Source organism: Pseudochaenichthys georgianus, chromosome 4 (genome assembly GCF_902827115.2).
Source record: "Pseudochaenichthys georgianus chromosome 4, fPseGeo1.2, whole genome shotgun sequence".
Taxonomy (NCBI): domain Eukaryota; kingdom Metazoa; phylum Chordata; class Actinopteri; order Perciformes; family Channichthyidae; genus Pseudochaenichthys; species Pseudochaenichthys georgianus.
In genome coordinates, this window is record NC_047506.1 from 43,762,278 (window position 1) to 43,782,653 (window position 20,376).

The following is a 20,376-nucleotide window of genomic DNA, read 5'->3' on the forward strand; positions in this document are numbered from 1 at the left end:
TCATTAGATCCTCCACGTGAGCCCGGTCACAACTGGCCCTTGGCAGTCTGGTCCCTGGAGCACCTGACCCTGGCAAACTGGCCTCTTCATAGCTGACCCCTGACTGACTGGCTCCTGGTACACTGATCTCTGGTAAGGTGGCCTCTTGATTGTCGGCCCCTGACATACTGGCCCCTGGCAGTCTGCTGACACCTGTCTCACTCTCTCTGTCTGTGATGTCCCTTTCATTCCCTTGGAACTCCACCTCAATATCTCCCTGAATCTCTGTAACAATAACAAGGCAATCTTGCTGTTATGTGTGTATGCTGCCTTTACATGTGCACCTATTGTCATTTAAGGGTACACTATACTCCTACAGTATAGTGACATTCATCTAAGTTCGTCTATTGGCAATGTTACAGTATGAAGAGATCTGAAGATGATGTACATGTGGTATATGAGTCTTCAGAGAGTCCCTGAACCCTGGTAGCTTTGAAGCTGTATAATCTGAAGGTTGCATTAGGAGTGTAGTCTATCCTTGAATGATATAACATTTGATTTTGATTTTGATTTTGATATACTTTATTAATCCCCGTGGGGAAATTGTTTCTCTGCATTTGACCCATCCTAGTGTTAGGAGCAGTGGGCAGCCATTTTTGAACAGCGCCCGGGGATGTTAGCTTCATATTGTTAGCTTCATATATCATACCAATGTTTGATGTGCAGTAATAGGTGTGGTCATTATTCCTGACAGCTGGAGGCATACTCCTTGACGTGGATTTCCTCCTTTTCGGTTTAGGCCGATGTATAAATACTGTTGGAACAGCATCTGGCCTCAACCTCAAATTTCCTCCTGATTTGTTGCCAATATATTGGTCGTCTTCAAAGTGTACCTGTGGGTAGGTAGGTTTGATCAGTTTCCCCTGCACACTTCAAATGTCATTGAAGAGTCATAATTCTCTACACTTGGAAATATGATGCCCTTTAAAATGTTAACAAGTCATGTCACCTCTGTGAACATTACTTACATGACAGAGTTTTCTGCTGTTGTTGTCCTCTGTCAGACACAGGTTTTGTCTGTTGACCATTGCCATCCATCTCTTCCTTCGCTCTACGTCCTTAGGAAGCCATACATCCAGAACCCCTTCTCGGATCGATTAGAGCACCCAAATGCTATGTATGACAACTGATCTATTAAAATGCAATATAAACGAAAGTGCCATAATATTTATTGTGCAAACATTTTAACATGAATATTGCTATGTCCTCTGTTCAGTCTGCTCCCAACTGTATTCTCTCCCATTATTCACACTGTTCCTATTCTTGCTCTGCTTTTTAGGGCCCAGGAAGCAGATGAAGAGGATGTCCCTTTCACAAAGGAACCTTCTTGTTTTTTTCAAAATGATTAGGCCCCTGGATGCCCTAGACTAGAGTTCTGTATTGCTTTTTTGTAAATAGTTGCTTTTTTGTAAATATTTGTAAAATCCCCCCCCCCCCCACCCACAATTGTTGTTCGCACAATTATGCTTGTGCGAACAACAATTGTGGGTGGGTGCTTATTGTGCTGCAGACGTTGAAGGACCTGAGTCTCCTGAGGAAAGACAGGTGAAAGGTGAGGAGAGGTCATCGCTTGGAAGGTTTTATATCCTGTGGTGTCTCAACAGAACTTAATATGAATTGCTTTATTGTCTCGTCGCTGGATCGCCTCCCCCTGGCAAAGTGGCCTCGTCATTTTAATTGTTATTGTTGACAAACCTGTTTGTGTTGCTCTGTTGAACCGGTTCAACAGGAGCTTCTGTAAATAGTTTTGTAAATAGTTTGAATATTTATCATAGTAACCATTTTCAGTCTCCCACTCTCTCAATTTAATTTATCGTTTCTTTGCCCCACCATATATTTTGTTGTCCAAGGGCACTAATTTGGTCTGTGTTGAAGATTGTTTTACACTTTAGATTAATCAAAATTGTGTTTTTTGGCTGAATTAATCATTTTCTGTTGAACCCTAACCCTCTTTGTTCTCCTTCTCATTCATTTGACTTTGTTTTGTTCTAACACACATCACTTTTTCCATACACTGTTCTTAATAAGTAATAGGCTACCAAGCTTTCCGTTGTCACCCTGCCTCTCCAAATGCAAAACTGTCAATAAAAAGTATGCAATAATGCAATTACAGCTGAAACAGTACTTGGGTGTGTGTGTTTTTTTAATATATATATTTACCATTCAATAACGCAATCGCTGCTGTCTGTCTGTCCCATATAAGAACATGACAGCGCAGCGCAACTATACTACGGACGTGACTGCCCTGGCAGTGACAGCAACATAGCCTGCTTGTGCTGCCACACTTTCCCCTCAAAATATCGTTAAATAACGAAACTTGTAAATATTGCCAATCCATACAAAGTGTAACCACATCATGTAAATATGAAAGCAATCTTTAAAAAATAACAGCGTTGGTTTAATCTATGACTATTTTGACCATGTTTGTGCTGTTTTTGCCATAGAGAAGCATTGCCACGGAAGTGCGTTTTGAACTATCCCGGCATACATAAACCACGTGACCGGCTGGCGGCGACATCAAATGCCCCTTTCACACCAGCGCCTTTTCAGCTCCGGCTCGGAGCTAGAGCCTGAAAAGCGCCGGGTTTTCCAGTTCACACCGGAGCTGCGCCGGCTCTTAGCTCCGGAATCCGCTTCATTTCCAGCTCCAAAAAATTGTCGGTCCAGAGGCAAGAGCTTTGGAGCTAAGAGGTGACGTCGCTTACGTCTCTCTTACGTCGAGGCGTGCAGGAAACTAAACCCACCTCCCATGGGTCGACTGTTATGCCTGCCTACAAGCAGTAGTGCCTATAAACACACTTTATAAAGTCAGGCAGCACTAACCAGGCTTCGTGTGATTCTGTTTATTTGTGCCTTACTTTGACCATCCGTTCACTGTTATCGATCATTGTGGAGAGAGGCAGACGTGTTGTTTTGTATTATTGCAGCTATCGGATGCAAGTAGTCAGTTTAGCTTCGGTTGCTATGCCAACATCACCCGTTTTATACCAGAGAAACTTTCATAACAGCGTTGTGATACCAAACAGTGTCAATTCAGACTGACACACATTCACTTAGGCTAAGGGGAACTGGGGATATGCATCAGCTGCTTGTGTGAGTCGGACAGTGAATACTTTAGAGCGGCCGCTGCAGTGTGAGCTAACGGGAGCTAACGGGAGAATAAACTCCCGTGGAAGAGCAGCACTGCAGCGGTCGGTAAATGCTGCAGAAACACATTAATAAACAATGAACCACGGCACTCTGGAGAAAAGCATAAGGTTGGAGAAGTCGCTATTCAATTTATTCTGGCTTCGTGTGATTAAAAGCAACACGATCATCGACCCGACGCAGTTGTTGTTGTTGTTGTGAGCGCCGTAATGGCTTCCGTTGGGGAGCAAATCAGCGATGTAAACGGTGACGTCATGACGCAGCAGGGGCAGCTCTGGGGCGCCAGTGGGCGGTGTGCACAGAGCGGGAGCTGAGAAGGGAAACCGGAGCTGAACCAGAAAAGCTCCCGCTCGGAGCGAGAAACTGAAAAGCGCTGGTGTGAAAGCCGCAAAAGAGTGTCGTAACTCTTATCTCTCTATGGCTCTGGGTAAATCCAGCCAGGGTTTCTCTCTCCAGCTGAGAACGCGTTCACGTGAAAGGGGCGGGGTTAGCTACATTTGACCAATCACAAACAGGGACAAGTGTACTGACAGCGCAACATCATACTTCATTAATGAAAAGTAAACTAATATTAGACAAATATGAACTTTAAACATCCATGATGACTTAAACATATAATCCAGGATACAAGCCACATAGTTGCACCTGCAAGGTGAATACAGAACAACTTGTTAAAAAATAAACTACCGAGTGTTTGAAAGCGTACAACAGTTTTATGATACTGCCCCATCTAAAACACAGGGGATCTGACTTTATTACATTTGAGTTGAGTGTTTCGTCAACTTAATGTGTTGCTTAAAATAATACGTCTGCATACAGTATATGTGACGATGTAACTAAGTGTTGCACGGCCAGATACGGCTCGAGAAGCTGACTCAGATAAGGAAATATTGTGATATCGATGTGAGATCGATGATCTGATTGATGATGTGTGGTCAGTGTGATATGAATGATAAGTGTGACACATCGGCGTCTTCTCTGCATACGGCAGTTTAAACTGCCGTATCCTTTTTCCTGTAATATGACTTGAGAGATTTAAACTCCGCACACTGAGCTCTGATCGGTCAGCAGGCGGTGCTTTCTGAGTTGATCTCTTTTCTATAGACCCCGGGGGGGGTCTATAGAATCCATTATTAGCTCCAAGGCTCTCTGAGCAGAATATCTTTTGGCCATTTTGCTGGTAGATAATTGTAGTTATGCACTATACACTGTAATGTGAGGTTATGTCTCTGGTTAGTCCCTCCTCCGGCGTGCAGGTGCGAGGGGGACAGTGTGAGGACATTTTAAATGTTTATACATTTCTGGAAGATCTAAAAATGTTTATAATGTTCTAGGATAGTCTGTGCATACGATTGTGTGTGTGCGTGTGTCTTTGGTTTGTGTGTTTCTGTGTATGTGTGGTTGTGTGTGTGTGTGTGTGTGTGTGTGTGTGTGTGTGTGTGTGTGTGTGTGTGTGTGTGTGTGTGTGTGTGTGTGTGTCTGTGTGTGTGTGTGTGTGTGTGTGTGTGTGTGTGTGTGTGTGTGTGTGTGTGTGTCTTTAGTTTGTGTGTTTCTGTGTGTTTTTCTCTGTCTGTCTGTCTTGGTATTGTATCTGGGTCAGATTGACCCGAACTTCTTATGAAGGACATAAATGCGGGTGGGCATTTTTTCATAAGTGGAAAAAAATTAAAACAATTCCACATGTCCTTCACAATAAATAAGCCCCGGCCATTGAGTTTCAGGTTGAACGAATATCCTTATATATTTTTTTATTTATTGAAAATGGAAATCGGGTCAATTTGACCCGAACACCACACATTAAACAAAAACATTATAAAACATACACCTGATTAGGTTAATCATGCTAGAAAGAAGTTTCACAAAATACTATATTTTGTTATTGCTAACTTTAAATGTATGAACATGTTTTTCTTGCCAATATCATAAAATAAAAAATATGTGTTACTTTCTAGGTTTTTTTAAGCCAGGCACCACATTTTCCTCCCGTTCTCCACTGACTCACATGACGTAATTTTATATCACGGCTGTCAGTTTAACAGAGAACGAGGAGAGGCCGCGCATGCGCAGGCGACCTTTGGTGAGAGGAAAAAATGAATACGTCACGACCCGGTGCAGCAGCAGCAGCGTGTGTTCCCATCACGAAGAGAGAGCGCGACGTTGAACGGAAAGCAACATCACCGCCTTTTCTACCGGGCATCTTCACCAACCAACACCGAACTCGACTGGAAACACACACAAGTAGCCTATACTCAGACTTTCCTCCAGAGTTCCCCCACCTCCTTCTCAAAATGTCCGTGGGCAGTGACTTTGGAAACCCTTTAAGAAAATTCAAACTGGTCTTTCTGGGGGAGCAGAGTGGTAAGACATGTTTCCTTCTCCACTGAAGTTCATTGCTGCTTTAGTGTGCCAGTGAACCCGCTGCACCTGCTGCCAGCGGGTTACAGAGGGAACGGCCCCTCTACATAGCTCTGCGGCGGGTATACGTCTATTTTCAGTTTAAACTGAAGTGTATTCACCGGTGAATCTGTGTTTTCAGTGTGTGACAGTGGGAGTGGGAGGGCAGGGCATTCTTTTCATCAAATTAGCAGCCTGTAAGGCTCCACACAATGGACCGGAGTGTGTGAATTGAAGCCTGCGGTCTGGAAGTTTAACAGGAAAACATAGGCTGTAAAACGGCTTAAATGTACGCGTTTTAAAGCGTTTAAGGTGGCCAGTAGTTTAAAACAGTAGGATGATATATATAAGGGTTTATACAATTGCATAATGCTCGGTTAATGAATGTGGTTGTGATGCCGTGGATGACACAGTAAGTTGGTAAATATTTATGTTGTTCAGACACACCCAGGTTGTCAGTGGCGATGAGATAACTTGTGTCTGGAGTCTGCTGCTGAGGCTGGCCAAGTTCATGTTCTTACATGAGGAGGACATGTTCTAATACTTATTGTATGGGTATACAATCTCTGCATGATACACAATTAGACATGATTGTGACATAGATATTATTTAGAATAATCTCTGATGTATCTGTCTTTATCTGTGCCTCCATCTCGAGCTTTACTCACCCACACCCCCAGATATACTCTCCTTATTCAAGCTTCGATGTGTCAACACAATTGTTTTCCACAAGATTACTGGCTGGGACATGATTTCAATCTTTATGTTCACGTTATCTTTTGGACAGGGCAAGTATGTTTTATGATCTAATTCAGAGGAGCAAAATGAACCACATTGTTCATGATTCAGTCCTTCTGTATTGATCATCCAGTAAGGCCATGCATGTATCGTATATTGTTCTTTTTACAGCCTAACATACTATATCTGATATTTTAGTAATATCGGATATATTTTCTTTAATGAACAACCAAGCATTGGCTTTTACGGAGAACACATATACTGACGAACAATGATGCCCTGTGTTTTTCATGGTTAAGTAAAAAAAAAGTGATTATTAATTAATAATCATTTTTGTCAAAAATTGCAATTATTCTCTGGTTCAGTGCATGAAGGAGTTTTTACATTTAAAACAACGATCAAGATGCTAAAGATGACTCTTTGTTAAACTCATCACTTTCCCCTCTGACTTTTTCCCGCTAATATCTAAAGAGAGATGTTGTTTCTCTTAGGTCAAGTATTAAAAACGATTTATAGGTTTTCAGAATTGAATCACATTGATGAAATCTCCAGCGCGGTAAAATGAATGAGTCTTTGTTGTGTACGTGTGAATCATAGACTGGTTTGAATGTGTATGTTTGTTTTGTGAAGCTTCAATTCATTTGTTTGAATACAAAGAACTCCTTTGATGATTATTTGTTTTAGTCAGTTTATTGAACATGTCAGAAACAAAAACATACAACAATAATATATATATATATATATATATATTCTCGTTTTTTCCTTTTTATTTTCTCACTCAAATTAATAATTATAACAAAGTACAAACAAAATAATAAAAAAAACAACAAAAAAAACCCAATAATAATTCTCAAATAGTGTGTCATGTTCAACAGGGCAAGAAGAAGCTTAAAAAAACTTTTCTGGTCCTCCCCCCTCTAGCATATCTTTTTCTTAGAAATAAAACATTAGGTCATCGTCATCAGCGACATGTTTGTCTTGTTAATTTGTTTGCTTTTTGTTTTTTTACAAAACAATCAGAAATAAATTACTTTTACAATTACAAGAAATAACAACAAATGGGATTTTACAGGTCCTGTTCATAACCATTATTGATTTGGCTCCTAAATAATACTTTCATTTTAGATAGACTTGTACAATATTGCAGTGCATCGTTACAGTTATTCCACAGACTAACACCTCTTGATGAGATGCAATGAAGTTTGGCATTTGTTTGTACGGGTGGTTTTTTGAAAATGCAGTTTCCTCTCAACATGTGCATGCTTTCTCTCCGTGTGAAAAGTCCCTGGATATTATGAGGTAATTGTTGATTTGCGGCTTTGAACATAATTTGAATAGTTTTATAGTCAACCAGGTCTTGTAGTTTTAGTGTTTTTAGTTTGATGAATAATTAATTTGTTGGTTCTCTGTATGTAGTTTTATGTATAATTCGTATGGCTCTTTTTTGCAGGATGAAGATAGGATGTGTATCATGTATGGAAGTATGAAGGAGCAGTACAGCATAAACAAAGAAGCTTGATTAATCAGGTATTTGGCTTTATTCAGAATTGCTATTGGTTTGGATATTTTGGCTTTGATATAGCTTATATGTGGTTTCCAACTTAATTTATTGTCTATGATTACTCCAAGGAATTTTATTTCCGATACTCTTTCTAATTGGATGCCATTTATAGTAAGTTTCTTCTCTGTATTGGTCAATCGATTCCCAAATATTATTAGTTTGGGTTTGCTTGCGTTCAATGTAGGGCTGGGCAATTTGGCCTAAAAATAAAATCTCGATTTTTTTCTAACTAATGGACAATTTTCGATTTAAACCTCGATTTTTTCTGTTTTTTTCTAAACAAACCAGACCAAGGCAACATTTAAATACATATTTTCTTTATTAACACAATAAAAAATAAATGAGATTACCAAGTAGTCTAGGCCTATGTGAACAAATCAGTTGTTCAAGAATAAAAAAAATCAAATAAAAACAGCACCACGGCACTTGGCTGTCATTAATGTGCAAAGATTTTTTTTAAATCAAACTGAAAAAAAAATCTCTTGTAGGCCATCCCTGAAAAAACTTGTAAAATGAAATACAACAAATAATAAATAATGATAATGAAATGAATAATAAAAAAATACCCTCAAACAAAATAACATCCCTTTAACTTTCTAGGAAGTTGTCTTTCTACAGACCTTACACAGAACAGTTGTTTGTTCTATGTATGACCGCTTGTACCCGAACCACTTCCATACAACTGAAGTAGCACCTTTTTTAGGAATGAGTTCTTCATCTGTGTTCGTGGACATTTTTATGGTACGTCTGTCGGTGAAGCGGTGAATGTGATTGTAGTAGGCTATGTGACTACCCGATCTGCAGCTCTGCACATGCGCACAGTGTTATAAATTAAAATCAATGTTTTTGATGGCATAAAGTACCTTAAACATACCGTCAGTTTAAATGCTGTTTTATACTGAAAAACCAGAAGTTCTCGTGCGCAGTTGTTAAGCTTTTATTCTGAAAATCCTTCATCTCCGGTTAGCATTTAGCATGTGGCTAATATACCATTTACTATAGAGGTGAATTTAGTAGCGATATGACACGGAGTGTTGCACACCGAAACCTACTGATTTCAGCACTACAACTACTGTATACACGTCGAGATATTATTATTGCTGAATATTAAATGAAGGTACTGTTTATTTGAATCCGTTTGTTTACAGACGTGGGTAGCATGAGACAACAACCGGAACGACCAGAAATGAAACCAGCCGTGAAGTTTTTCCTGTCTTGAGTATTGATTACAGCGTTCAAAACCATATTAAATGAAAAGTCATGAAAGAGATAAGGAGGAGAAAAGGCGTGTTTAGTTATATATGTAATGTACAATGTCTGAGTCCTCTGTTATGCTCAACAACGAACACAGCATAACAACAGCAGATCGGGCAGAGCTGCAGATCGGGTAGTCACAGGCAATGTGGCTGAGTTTTGTGCGCGTTCTGGAAAGTGAGAGAGTAAGCTACTACGGAGTCCCTTAAAGCAAAACAAATCTGCGGAGTCTAGAAATGTTTTAAAATCGCGATTTTTCGGTTCAGCCATTTCATAAACCGTAGGAAAGTAAAAATGCAAATTAATCGTGAAAACCGAAAAAATCGCCCAGCCCTAGTTCAATGTTAATTTATTTTGGTCAAACCAGATCTTCATCCTGCTCCGTTCCTTCTCCATTGTGACCAATAGCTGTTCTAAATCGTCCCCACAGCAGAGTAGACTTGTGTCGTCTGCAAAAAGAATGGTTTTAATAATTGTTGATACTTCACATATATTGTTAATATACAGAATAAATAGTAATGGCCCCAAGACTGAGCCCTGAGGCACCCCACATGTAACCTGCAGTAGTTGTGATTTATGGCTTTGTAGTTCAACGTACTGCTCCCTGTTATGTAGGTAGCTGGATAGCCATGATAATGCAACACCTCTAATTAGGGATGCACGATATTGGGTTTTTGAAACCGATACCGATAACTTCCTGCTTCTCAAGACCGATACCGATAACCGATAATAAAAAAAGATTTACGCCACTAATTATTTTAACGCGATTAACACATGTGTATTTTTTGTCCTTGGCCACCCCGTAGTTTCAGAGCGCATGGAGTTTAAAATACCATCTACAAGCTGATGCTGACAGCCCCGCTCCTGCCGCCCGCTTGTGGCAGACCACACTTCCACGCTCACCGGCAGGCACCGACTGGCCATCGGGAGGACCGGGAGGGTGTGTGTATGTGTGGCCTGAGCGAGCGAGAGAGAGACCTTACGTGCATTGTTGTTGTTAGCATCTGGTGCTAGCTAGCTGCGCTAACGGATATAAGGAGCTGTTTAAATGAAAACAGAGGAGCGACATTTCCCCACAACTGCGCCGAGCACTTGACTTGATTATCGGGGATATTAATACTGGTATCGGGTTTATCGAGATGACGTCATAATTCCTAATATATGCATCCTACCTCTAATGCCATATCTCTGTAGTTTTTTAATTAATAATTCATGGTCAACCGTGTCAAATGCTTTTTTAAGGTCCAGAAATATCCCTATTGCATATTCTTTCTTTTCTATTTCCTTAGTAATGTGTTCCATAAATTCTATAACTGCAAATGATGTAGTTCTGTTTGCTCTGAAACCATATTGTTGTTCATAGAGTATGTTATGTTTGGTGATGAAGTCATTTAGTCTTGTATAGTAGATTTTTTCCAGTATTTTAGAAAACTGTGAGAGCAATGAAATTGGTCTATAGTTTGACAGTACATGTTTATCTCCAGATTTATGTATTGGTATGACTTTAGCAGTTTTCATTTTATTTGGAAATACACCGGTATGTATTGACTGATTACAGATGGGAGTTAGTGGTTTGGCTATACATTCAATAATGTTTTTAACTGTATACATTTCAATATCATGACAGTCTGTAGACCTTTTACTCTTAAGTGTCAATAATTTCATTTTCATCAGTCCCTCTTAAGAATATAGTTTCCTTCACATATATATCTTTACTTTCAACACCATCACTACAACCAGTATTTGGAATTTCCCCAGTTAGACAATGACCAACATTGACAAGGTACTTATTGAAATCTTCAGCAACTGATGTCATGTCATAAATTACTGTATCGTTTTTTGACAGAAAACTGTTTGGGTATTGTGCCTTTCCATTTCCTTTTTTAATAATGGTATTTAATACATTCCATGTGTTTTTAATGTTATTTTTGTTATCCTCCAATAATTTGTTGTAATGATCAATTTTGCTACATCGTATTATCTTTGTTAGTTTGTTTTTGTATGTCTTGTATTTTGGTTCAGCCTCTACTGATCCATTCTTTAAGAAGTCTTTATATAATTCATTTTTTGTTTTACATGCATTTAATATTCCCTTAGTGATCCATGGTTTTCATCAGCATATTTTTGTTTCACTATTTTCTTTACACGAGGACAATGTTTTTCATACAGCCCTGATAGAATATGTAGAAATGATTGATAGGCTTCATTTGCATCTTGCACATACACTTTGTTCCAGTCTTGTTTAGATCATTCTTCTTTAAAAGAATGAACAGACTCTGGTGTTTTGTGTCTTGTAATTGTGACTTTTCTGGTGTCTTTTTTGATCCTAGTTCTGTATTGTTGCAAAGACTGGCAGGTGATCACTTGTGTCATTGATTAATATTCCACTTATTACTTTCCTATCCATAACATTTGTGAATATGTTGTCAATGAGTGTAGCACTGTGTGATGTTATTCTGGTTGGTCGTGTGATTGTAGGATATAAACTGTTGCTATACATAGAATTAATAAATTCTGTAGTTGCATTGTGTTCTTGTGGGTTCAGCAAATCAATGTTAAAATCTCCGCATACAAAGAGCATTTTCTTGCTGCTTGTGTAGTTATAAAGTTCAGCTTTTTCTCAAATGTGTCAATACATGATCCTGGTTTTCTATACACGCAGCTTATCGGAAGGTTTTTAGATGTTTTCATTTCAATTTCTACTGTTATGCATTCCATAATGTTGTCTATAGCGAAAGACATATTACTGACAGATCTACTTTTGTTAATATAAAGTGCAGTCCCCCCACCTTTTAGAATGTGTCCTATTAGTAAAAAACATGTTGTATCCCTCGATTTCAACCATGTCAGCTTGCTCCTCACTAGGCCAGGTCTCTGATATTGCTAGCGCTGTAACTCGTTTCTCCAGTTGCCTTAAACAGTGTTTGATCTTAGATACATTTGAAATGAGGCTTCTGCTATTAAAATGTAATATTGATATTGATCCATCCATTATTGCATTTCTTTTGAGTTGATCTTCTGTGTAGTATTCACATTGGTTATGGGTGTTATTGTAGAAATTATTTTCAGGGTCAATATCCTTTTCAATGTCTTGTGATTTATGTTCCGTGTATTTGAAACATTTCTAGTCCAGTTTTTCATATTCAGCAGGTGAGTGGTTTTTCTCCAAGTTTATCATGGGTGTTCTTACCCCCTAATCCCACCAGGAGCGTCTGCGGCGTTTTTAGCGATCGCGGCCACTCTAGTCAATGGGTGCTATTCCACCAGACCCGCTGCGCCGCGGCTCGAAGCGTCCCAGAAGCTCCTCGCCGCAAGGAATTTCTAAAATATAGGATGAATGCTATTTTTGACGCGGCGCAGCGCAGCTCAGGCAGGAAGTGATGAAAATCACCTTGTTGTCTGCTTTGCTGGTTGAGGGGGTGCACCGTAAAACAAGCTACTCACGAGCGGAAAATGTGCTTTTACACGTGCATAAAATGACCCTTGCGCGCAGATTAAACCCCCGCGAGCGGAGAGAGAGAGACATCTATGGAATGCCCTTTGCGCCACAATTCGCGCGTTTATTCGCGCGGATTAACGGGGAGGTCCGTTTTTTCGCGCGAATAAACGGGGAGGTCCGTTTTATAAACGGGGAGGTCCGTTTAAGTTCAAAGTCTCAGTAACCAATCAGTGAAGAGCAAAACCAGACCAAAGCAATCTGTAGATGAAAAGTTCCTGACATTGTGAGGCTGTAAATTGTACGTTATTCCAGATTCAGGGGACTATGTATTAATTTGGCTTTCAATATAATAAATATATCAATCATTATAAAACGGACAAGTCAAATCAAGCAATCTGATTGGTTCTTAGCCGTGATATACTGAGCGTATACCACGGGTAGAATTGTAAGTTACTTTTCAGAACAAGTCAGTATCCCTCCGCGTCTGAGAAAAACAGTATACGGTTGGGTTGGGTTGGGTTTCATACTGGAACAAGAAAGCAGCGGAGAAGTAACGGGGCAGAAACCCTCCTTTTTACGCAGCGGTCCAGACATAGACATCAAACGGCAAAACATATTCAGTGTGCAGTTCCTTTGGCATTAGGGCAGGGATATCTAGATACTTTCCAAGGTTTGACATAATGAATTGTGCTACTTTTAAAGCAAGCAACGATGTTTTCAAATCTGTAATCAAAGAGGTCCGCAAAAACACTATCGGCCAATCAGATTGCTTGATTTGACTTGTCAGTTTTATAAATATATTTACATTTCTTCCGTTACGGAACAAACTTACAAAGCATAAGATGGAAACATTTAAGATTAACTTCGACCTCCGGGAAGGTTTTACTATGGAAGAGTGGATTGAGGAGTGCCCATCTCCAGAAAAAAAAAACGACGACATGCAGAGCTACGTGAAGAGCAGGTATAGACCAACTGGAAAAGTACCACCATTCAAAAGCTTTCTGATGCGGGTCTTGAAACAAAGCAGAGCAATTATGACCGTTAGTGGCCACAGGTGCGAAAGCTCTCTCTAGAGCTACTGGAAGCCAAATCTCGGGGACCGGAGAAAGTGGAGCAATATTCTCACCACGCCAAGCAACAGCCTAGAACAACCTCAACAAGTAACCACGTAAGCCATGCTACTGATGCTGGACAGGTTTTCAGTGGGTGCACAATAAACGGCAACATACAAATGAATGTAAATAAATAGCCAAATAATGGATCAACGCTCTCTGTCTAATATGTTTGCTAGCTGTTAGTGTTGTTGCATAGCAACCACCTCGCACTATGTTTCGCGCAGAAGGCAACAGAGGGACTATTTTATTTTGAACATCATTATTTACTAATAAAAACTATTTAAATTAGAGTGTGTATTTTTTTTTCATATTGCCACACTTGGTAACCGTTTTATAAAAGCAATAGCTCACTTCAGGCCGGTATATGCTCATTATATCACAGCTAAGGGGCGTGGTTCGGCCCGACGCGAAGCGGAGGACTATATATTTAGTCGTGAGCTATTGCTTAAATATATATATCAATCAATATAACCTGCCTTCATTGTCTTTTAAAATAAAATCTCCTTACCTTATCTTACTGAAGTGAAGGGTATTTATGTCTCCTTAAATCACCTTTTAAATGTACTTCTTATAACATGGCATGGTGTAACATATCAAAATGTTCAGTCTCTGGTCTTGCTAGAAATGCAATGTCACTCACCTTAGAGCCACTGTCTTATGAGATATTTAGCTTAGAAATCAGATTTTTGGAAAACTTAAAAATTCTTGTGAAAACACAGATGTACTCATGTCATCCATTTTTTTGGTGTTTCAGATTTGGTTTACCAACGTTTTTGGTTCAATAAAGTAGTGAAATATATGAATTACACTATAGGCCTATATAAATGTGTTGTTCATGTCTAAAATGAAAATGTGTAAATTAGAATTTGGAGTAAAATAGTTCTATCACTCTACTTTCACCACAGAAAAGTTACATCAGGACTGATTCATGACTTCATATTCCATACTGAGTGTAGGAGCCACATATGAAGCCATTTCTGTGTTTGTTAAGATACATGTTTTTTGAGTCACTATAGGTGGTGGGCGTGTCATTGCATTGGGGTGGTGACGTTTGTGCTTATATCCGGTTGCTTTTACCTGTGCAGCTGGCAATAGATGGGGGAGTGAGCTAGAGAAGGACAATTTTTGTTGACCGCACGCACTCACGCAGGCACTCAGGCACGCATACAAGGAGATACGTACATTCATATGGAATATTGCATTTTTGGAAAGGAAATAAAAGGTCAAACGCATACTGTGTTGGAAAGACTGAGTTTTTGCGCGTCCACAGTGTTTTTTCTCTTGTTTAGTCCCTCGCGGCACTTTGTTTAAGATTACTGCCGCAATATTAAGTCAACAAAAAAACTTGTACCACAGCGTGGATCTACGGAAAACGAAGGTATATACGGAGATTCCTAGGATCGATCTGGACGCTGTGGAATTAAAAGGAAACATTGTGTGCTGTGTTCGCCGCTGTATTGGAGAGCGGATTAAGGAAACTTCAGCGTACTGCTGGGAGGATAAAGAAGGACTGACGGACAATCCACACCGCATCAAGAGCGAGCGGTATGTAACTTCTTCATTCATGCTGTGTAAATGTTTGTTAGAACACAGTGTGAATAAGTTACTGCTGCGTGTCCATTGGGGACTGACTTGTTGCTTGCGTGTGTTGGTTTGTGCCGCTAGAGGTTGCTTATTATCGGCAGCTGTGATATATTGAGCGTTCGGCTGAGTGGATTGGAGCTTGTGTTGGTGCATTCATTAAAACATTAAAAGAATATGTCAATAAGTGGAGCAAATTCAGATGTCAATGTGGCAAAAATGGATGAACAAAAGAGAGTCGATACTCACAGCCAAGGCTTTGGCAAATAAAATGGAAAATCTTCAAAAGGAACGTCAATCAAAGGTTCACAAAATGAAAAGTGTGATTAAAACAATGAAGGGTCTCATGCAAAGGGATGACAACGCTTCACAAATACAAACTCAACTTGAGCATTTAATTCAACTGGTTAATGAAACCACCCTGTTACACAAGTCTGTAATTCCTCTTCTTCCTGCAGACGAACAGGAAAAACAAAATGTATGGTTTTCCAAGACACTGAAATGCAATAATGGATTTATCGACGATGTCAAGCAATGGCTTTCTGAAACTGGGAGACAACCGAGCAGCACCATTGCACATGTGCCCTCAAATGAGATATCTGATAAACACCAGCAAAGTATGTCTCATGTTTCAAAACACTCTGGGAAAAATGTTGAAACTTCCGAAGCACAAGATGAAATAAAACCAAGCGACAGTGTTTCAAACATAGGAAGCATTGTGTCTTGCACCAGGAGCTCTGCTGGAACCAGGTCCAGTGTTTCAGCTACATCATCATGCATCAAAGCTGAGGCTGACATGGCCGCTCTCATGGCACGACAAATGTTACTAAAAGACAAGCATGCATTGGATGAACAAGAGGAAGAGCTCAGGAAACAGAAGGAAGAGCTCAGGAAACAGAGGGAGGAACTGGAAATGGAAGTGGAAATAGCCGCATCAAGGGCTAAAATGAATGTGCTAAGACGCTCTGGAAGGTCTCGTGCTGCAAGTAACGCATCTGTGAGTCCCAATGGCATGAATTCTTATTTGGAAAGGGGACGAAAGGAAGCCACACATTTGTGCCTGACACAAACAGGCCTACAGGTGGCCAGTCTGATGCACAGTTTTCGCACAGAGAACATGAAGTAGCCAATGGACATCTGCAACATCAAGCCACAAGAATCTCAGAGGCCAATATACATCAAAGTTCAACACAATCACATCCACAGTTACAGCACCAAAGCAATCACCCAGTACCACTGGCACCAAGCAGCAGTGCTCAGAACCCATTACTCAATGTCTTAGAAAGACAAAATGAAATAACATCCATGTTGGTTCAGCAACAGTCTCTTTCTTTTCTGCCTAAAAGAGAAATTCAGAATTTTGATGGCTCTCCATTTCAATACCAAGCATTCATAAGAGCTTTTGAGCACAGCATTGAGGAGAAGACTCAGACCGCCTGTATTTTCTCGAACAGTACACCAGGGGGCAGCCTTTGGAGCTTGTCAGAAGCTGTCAGCATATGGCCCATGACAGAGGATATGCCAAAGCAAAGGCTTTGCTACAGGAGCATTTTGGTAATGCACAGAAAATAGTTTCAGCTTACATGGAAAAGGCTCTTCCATGGCAGCCAATAAGAGTAGAAGATGTGCGAGCTCTGCAAGCTTACGGTCTCTTTCTGAGAGGATGCTGCAATGTCATGGAAGAGTTGGAATACATGTGTGAGTTGAACATGCCTAGCAATATGCTAGCCATCATAAAAAAGTTGCCCTACAAATATAGGGACACATGGAGAACCCTGGCCTATGACTTACAGAAAAGGCAGGGCCGGAGAGCTACATTCACTGATATTGTTAACTTCATTGAAAGACAGGTGGATATTGTGAGTGATCCACTGTTTGGAGATATCCAGGATACTCCACCAGCAGCCAACAAAGATGTGAGGAAAGCTAAATTTGAACCTCGTTCAAGGATGAGGGGAAGCAGCTTTGCTGCTACTATTACGACAGCCAATAAAGTGGAACCTGGAATAAGAATGAAGGAGAGAGGCTCACTAGATACAAGTGTTTGCCTGTTTTGTGGAGGTGGACATACACTGGATCTGTGTTTTCAACTGGAAAGAAAGGCTCATAGTGAGAAAATCGCTTTCTTGAGGGAACATGGTGTGTGTTTTGGATGCTTGTGTATTGGGCACATGAGTAAAGACTGCAGGAAACGCCTCTCGTGCAAAGTATGCAGTCTGAAGCACCCAAGCATACTTCATATCTATCAGAAAGAGAAAGAAAATGACACAATGCAAGCTAAAGGAAAAGCTATAAGCAGTGCTCTGATCTCCGTTCAGTCCAGTGGTCTTACAGGGGCCGGTGAGCCAGATTGTACTCTCTCCATAGTGCCTATTCAAGTAAAGTCTAAGAAGGGACATGAAACAATCATAACATATGCCTTCCTTGATCCTGGGAGTTCAGCATCATTCTGCACGGAGCGGCTGATGAACAAACTGAATCTCAGGGGAAGAAGAACAGACATTCTCCTTCGGACAATGGGTCAGGAGAAAATAGTTGGAAGTCACATTGTTTCTGACCTGCATGTGGCTGGATTAGACAGCAGTCATTATTGTGAGCTGCCTGACACCTACACCCAGAAAACTATGCCAGTTCATCGAGGCAACATTCCTCGTCAGAAAGACCTTCAGAGATGGCCTCACCTGAAACATGTAATGATTACTGAGATTGATTCAGATGTGGAACTAATGTTCCTCAGGCACTGGAGCCATGGGAAGTTATTCAGAGTGTAGACGGAGGCCCATACGCAGTCAAAACTATGCTGGGTTGGACTGTCAATGGACCTCTCAGAGGAGACCGGAGTAGTGAAATGACTTGTGGACAGCCAGATGTCACTGTCAATAGGATATCTGTTGCAAACCTTGAAGATCTGTGGAAGCAGCAGCTAAAGGCTGATTTCCCTGAATGCAGTCAGGATGAGCAGATGGGACCGTCAAGAGAGGACTGTCACTTTATGGAGTACGTCACAAAGTCTGCTAAGTTGATGGATGGCCATTACTGTATTGGCTTACCTTTAAGGAAAAGGGATGTTAGTATGCCAAACAACAGGAGAGTAGCAGAACAACGTACACTGAGCCTCAAGAGAAGGTTTGATAAAGATGTTTCATTTCATGCTGATTACACCGCTTTCATGAATGACATCCTTTCAAAGGGCTATGCAGAGAAAGTGCCAGTTGTGGATCTGGAACGCAGTGACGGCAGGGTATGGTATATACCACACCACGGTGTATACCACCCAAAGAAGAAAAAGATCAGGGTCGTATTTGACTGTGCAGCTACATTCCAGGGAACATCGCTGAATGCGCAGCTCCTACAGGGACCAGATCTTACCAGCACACTGGTTGGAGTCATGACAAGATTCAGAAAGGAACCTGTTGTACTCATGGCAGACATTGAAGCCATGTTCCATCAGGTTCAAGTACCAGCTGAGGATTCGGATCTGTTGAGGTTTCTCTGGTGGCCAAATGGAGCTCATCATCAGAACGTAGAAGAGCACAGAATGGTTGCACATCTGTTTGGAGCTACATCGTCGCCAAGTTGTGCTAGTTTTGCCCTTAGAAAGTGTGCAGAGGACCATCAGGAGCAGTTCAGTCCCAAAGTAATCAACACTGTCCTGCACAATTTCTATGTTGATGATTGTCTAACATCAGTGGTTTCAGAGGAGGAGGCAGTGGAACTCTATCATGACCTTTGTGCACTTTGTGCTCAAGGGGGCTTTCATCTCACAAAGTGGATTAGCAACAGACGTACCGTGCTTGCTGCTATACCTTCAATGGAGAGAGCGAAAGAAGTTAAGGATCTGGACTTGGATAATGACACACTCCCTGTGGAAAGAGCATTGGGCGTACAGTGGTGTGTTGAGTCAGATGTCTTTAAGTTCAAGATCATGATCAAGGACAAACCCATAACCAGAAGAGGGATCCTTTCCATGGTCCGCTCAATATTTGACCCATTAGGAATATTGGCACCTGTGGTCCTATCAGCCAAGATGATTCTTCAAGACTTGTGCAGAAGAGAACTTGGTTGGGATGATATTATACCAGCCTCAGCTGCACAAGAGTGGAACAATTGGCTGAAGGAGCTCTGCAATCTCGAAGAGTTTAAAGTTGACAGATGCCTAAAACCGGTGGATTTTGGGGAAGTGACCTCTGCTCAGCTACACCACTTCGCAGATGCAAGCGAAGACGGCTATGGAACAGTGACTTATCTGTTATTACATAACATCAAAGCACAAGTGCACTGTGTCTTCATTATGGGAAAAGCTAGAGTGGCCCCATTGAAACCAATAACCATCCCTCGAATGGAATTGACGGCTGCCGTGGTTGCAAGTCGTATGGACAAGATGTGTAGGAAGGAGCTGCAAATGCAACTTAAAGACTCCATCTTTTGGACTGATAGTACTTCCGTACTGAAGTACATCAGTAATGAGACATTAAGGTTTCGAACCTTCGTCGCAAACAGGGTTTCAAAAATACGCAGCGTATCAAATCCATCTCAGTGGAGATATGTTCATGGGTGTCTGGACCTCAGTTTCTCACTGGACCTGAAGAACAGTGGCCTGGGAACCCTGATGGCTCTGAAATGGCACCAGAAGACCCTGAGGTCAAGATAAGTCTGAATGTGAACGCTGTGCAGGTTGAAGAAGAGATGGATGCTGTAACCCGATTGATCAATCACTTCTCTTCTTGGATCCACCTGAAGAAGACAGTTGGTTGGATCCTTAGGTTGAAAAACCTGCTGCTGTGCCTTAGTCGGAAGAGGAAGCAATTGAGTCTGACTCTTGCTCAGTCTGGCTTGAATAAGGAACAACAAGACCAAGAGATGAAAAAGGAAATGCAGACTATCAAGGCTCAGGTGGTCTCCGGTTTTCTTTCTATTGAGGACCTCCGGAAAGCTGAGAAAGAAATTATCTGCTTTTGCCAAAGAAAAAGGTTTCCTGATGAAATTAAAGGCTTGCAAAAGGGAGAAGGTGTGAAAAGGACTAGTCACATCTACAAGCTCAACCCAGTACTTGAAGATGGTGTTCTGAGAGTGGGAGGACGTCTCGGTAGAGCAGCAATGCCTGAAGA

At 40.9% G+C, this 20,376-nt stretch overlaps 1 protein-coding gene and 1 long non-coding RNA gene across 4 annotated transcripts in view; both read left to right on the forward strand.

Annotated features, from left to right (window-relative positions):
* Positions 1 to 1,281, forward strand: LOC117445987 (uncharacterized). Its single transcript, XR_004552065.2, has 3 exons — positions 1 to 132; positions 779 to 878; positions 1,044 to 1,281. It is a non-coding gene; the product is annotated as an uncharacterized lncRNA (long non-coding RNA).
* Positions 1,282 to 5,297: 4,016 nt separating this feature from the next.
* Positions 5,298 to 20,376, forward strand: part of rab6ba (RAB6B, member RAS oncogene family a) — a 131,068-nt gene continuing 115,989 nt past the window's right edge. For 2 of the 3 annotated variants that reach the window (XM_071203016.1, XM_034081607.1), the window contains exon 1: positions 5,298 to 5,544. In XM_071203016.1, coding sequence (XP_071059117.1) covers positions 5,475 to 5,544 — 70 coding nt within the window. In that variant the 5' untranslated portion in view covers positions 5,298 to 5,474. Of the gene's footprint in view, positions 5,545 to 7,768; positions 7,846 to 20,376 lie in introns of all 3 variants that reach the window. The other variant, XM_071203017.1, reaches the window with a different exon arrangement.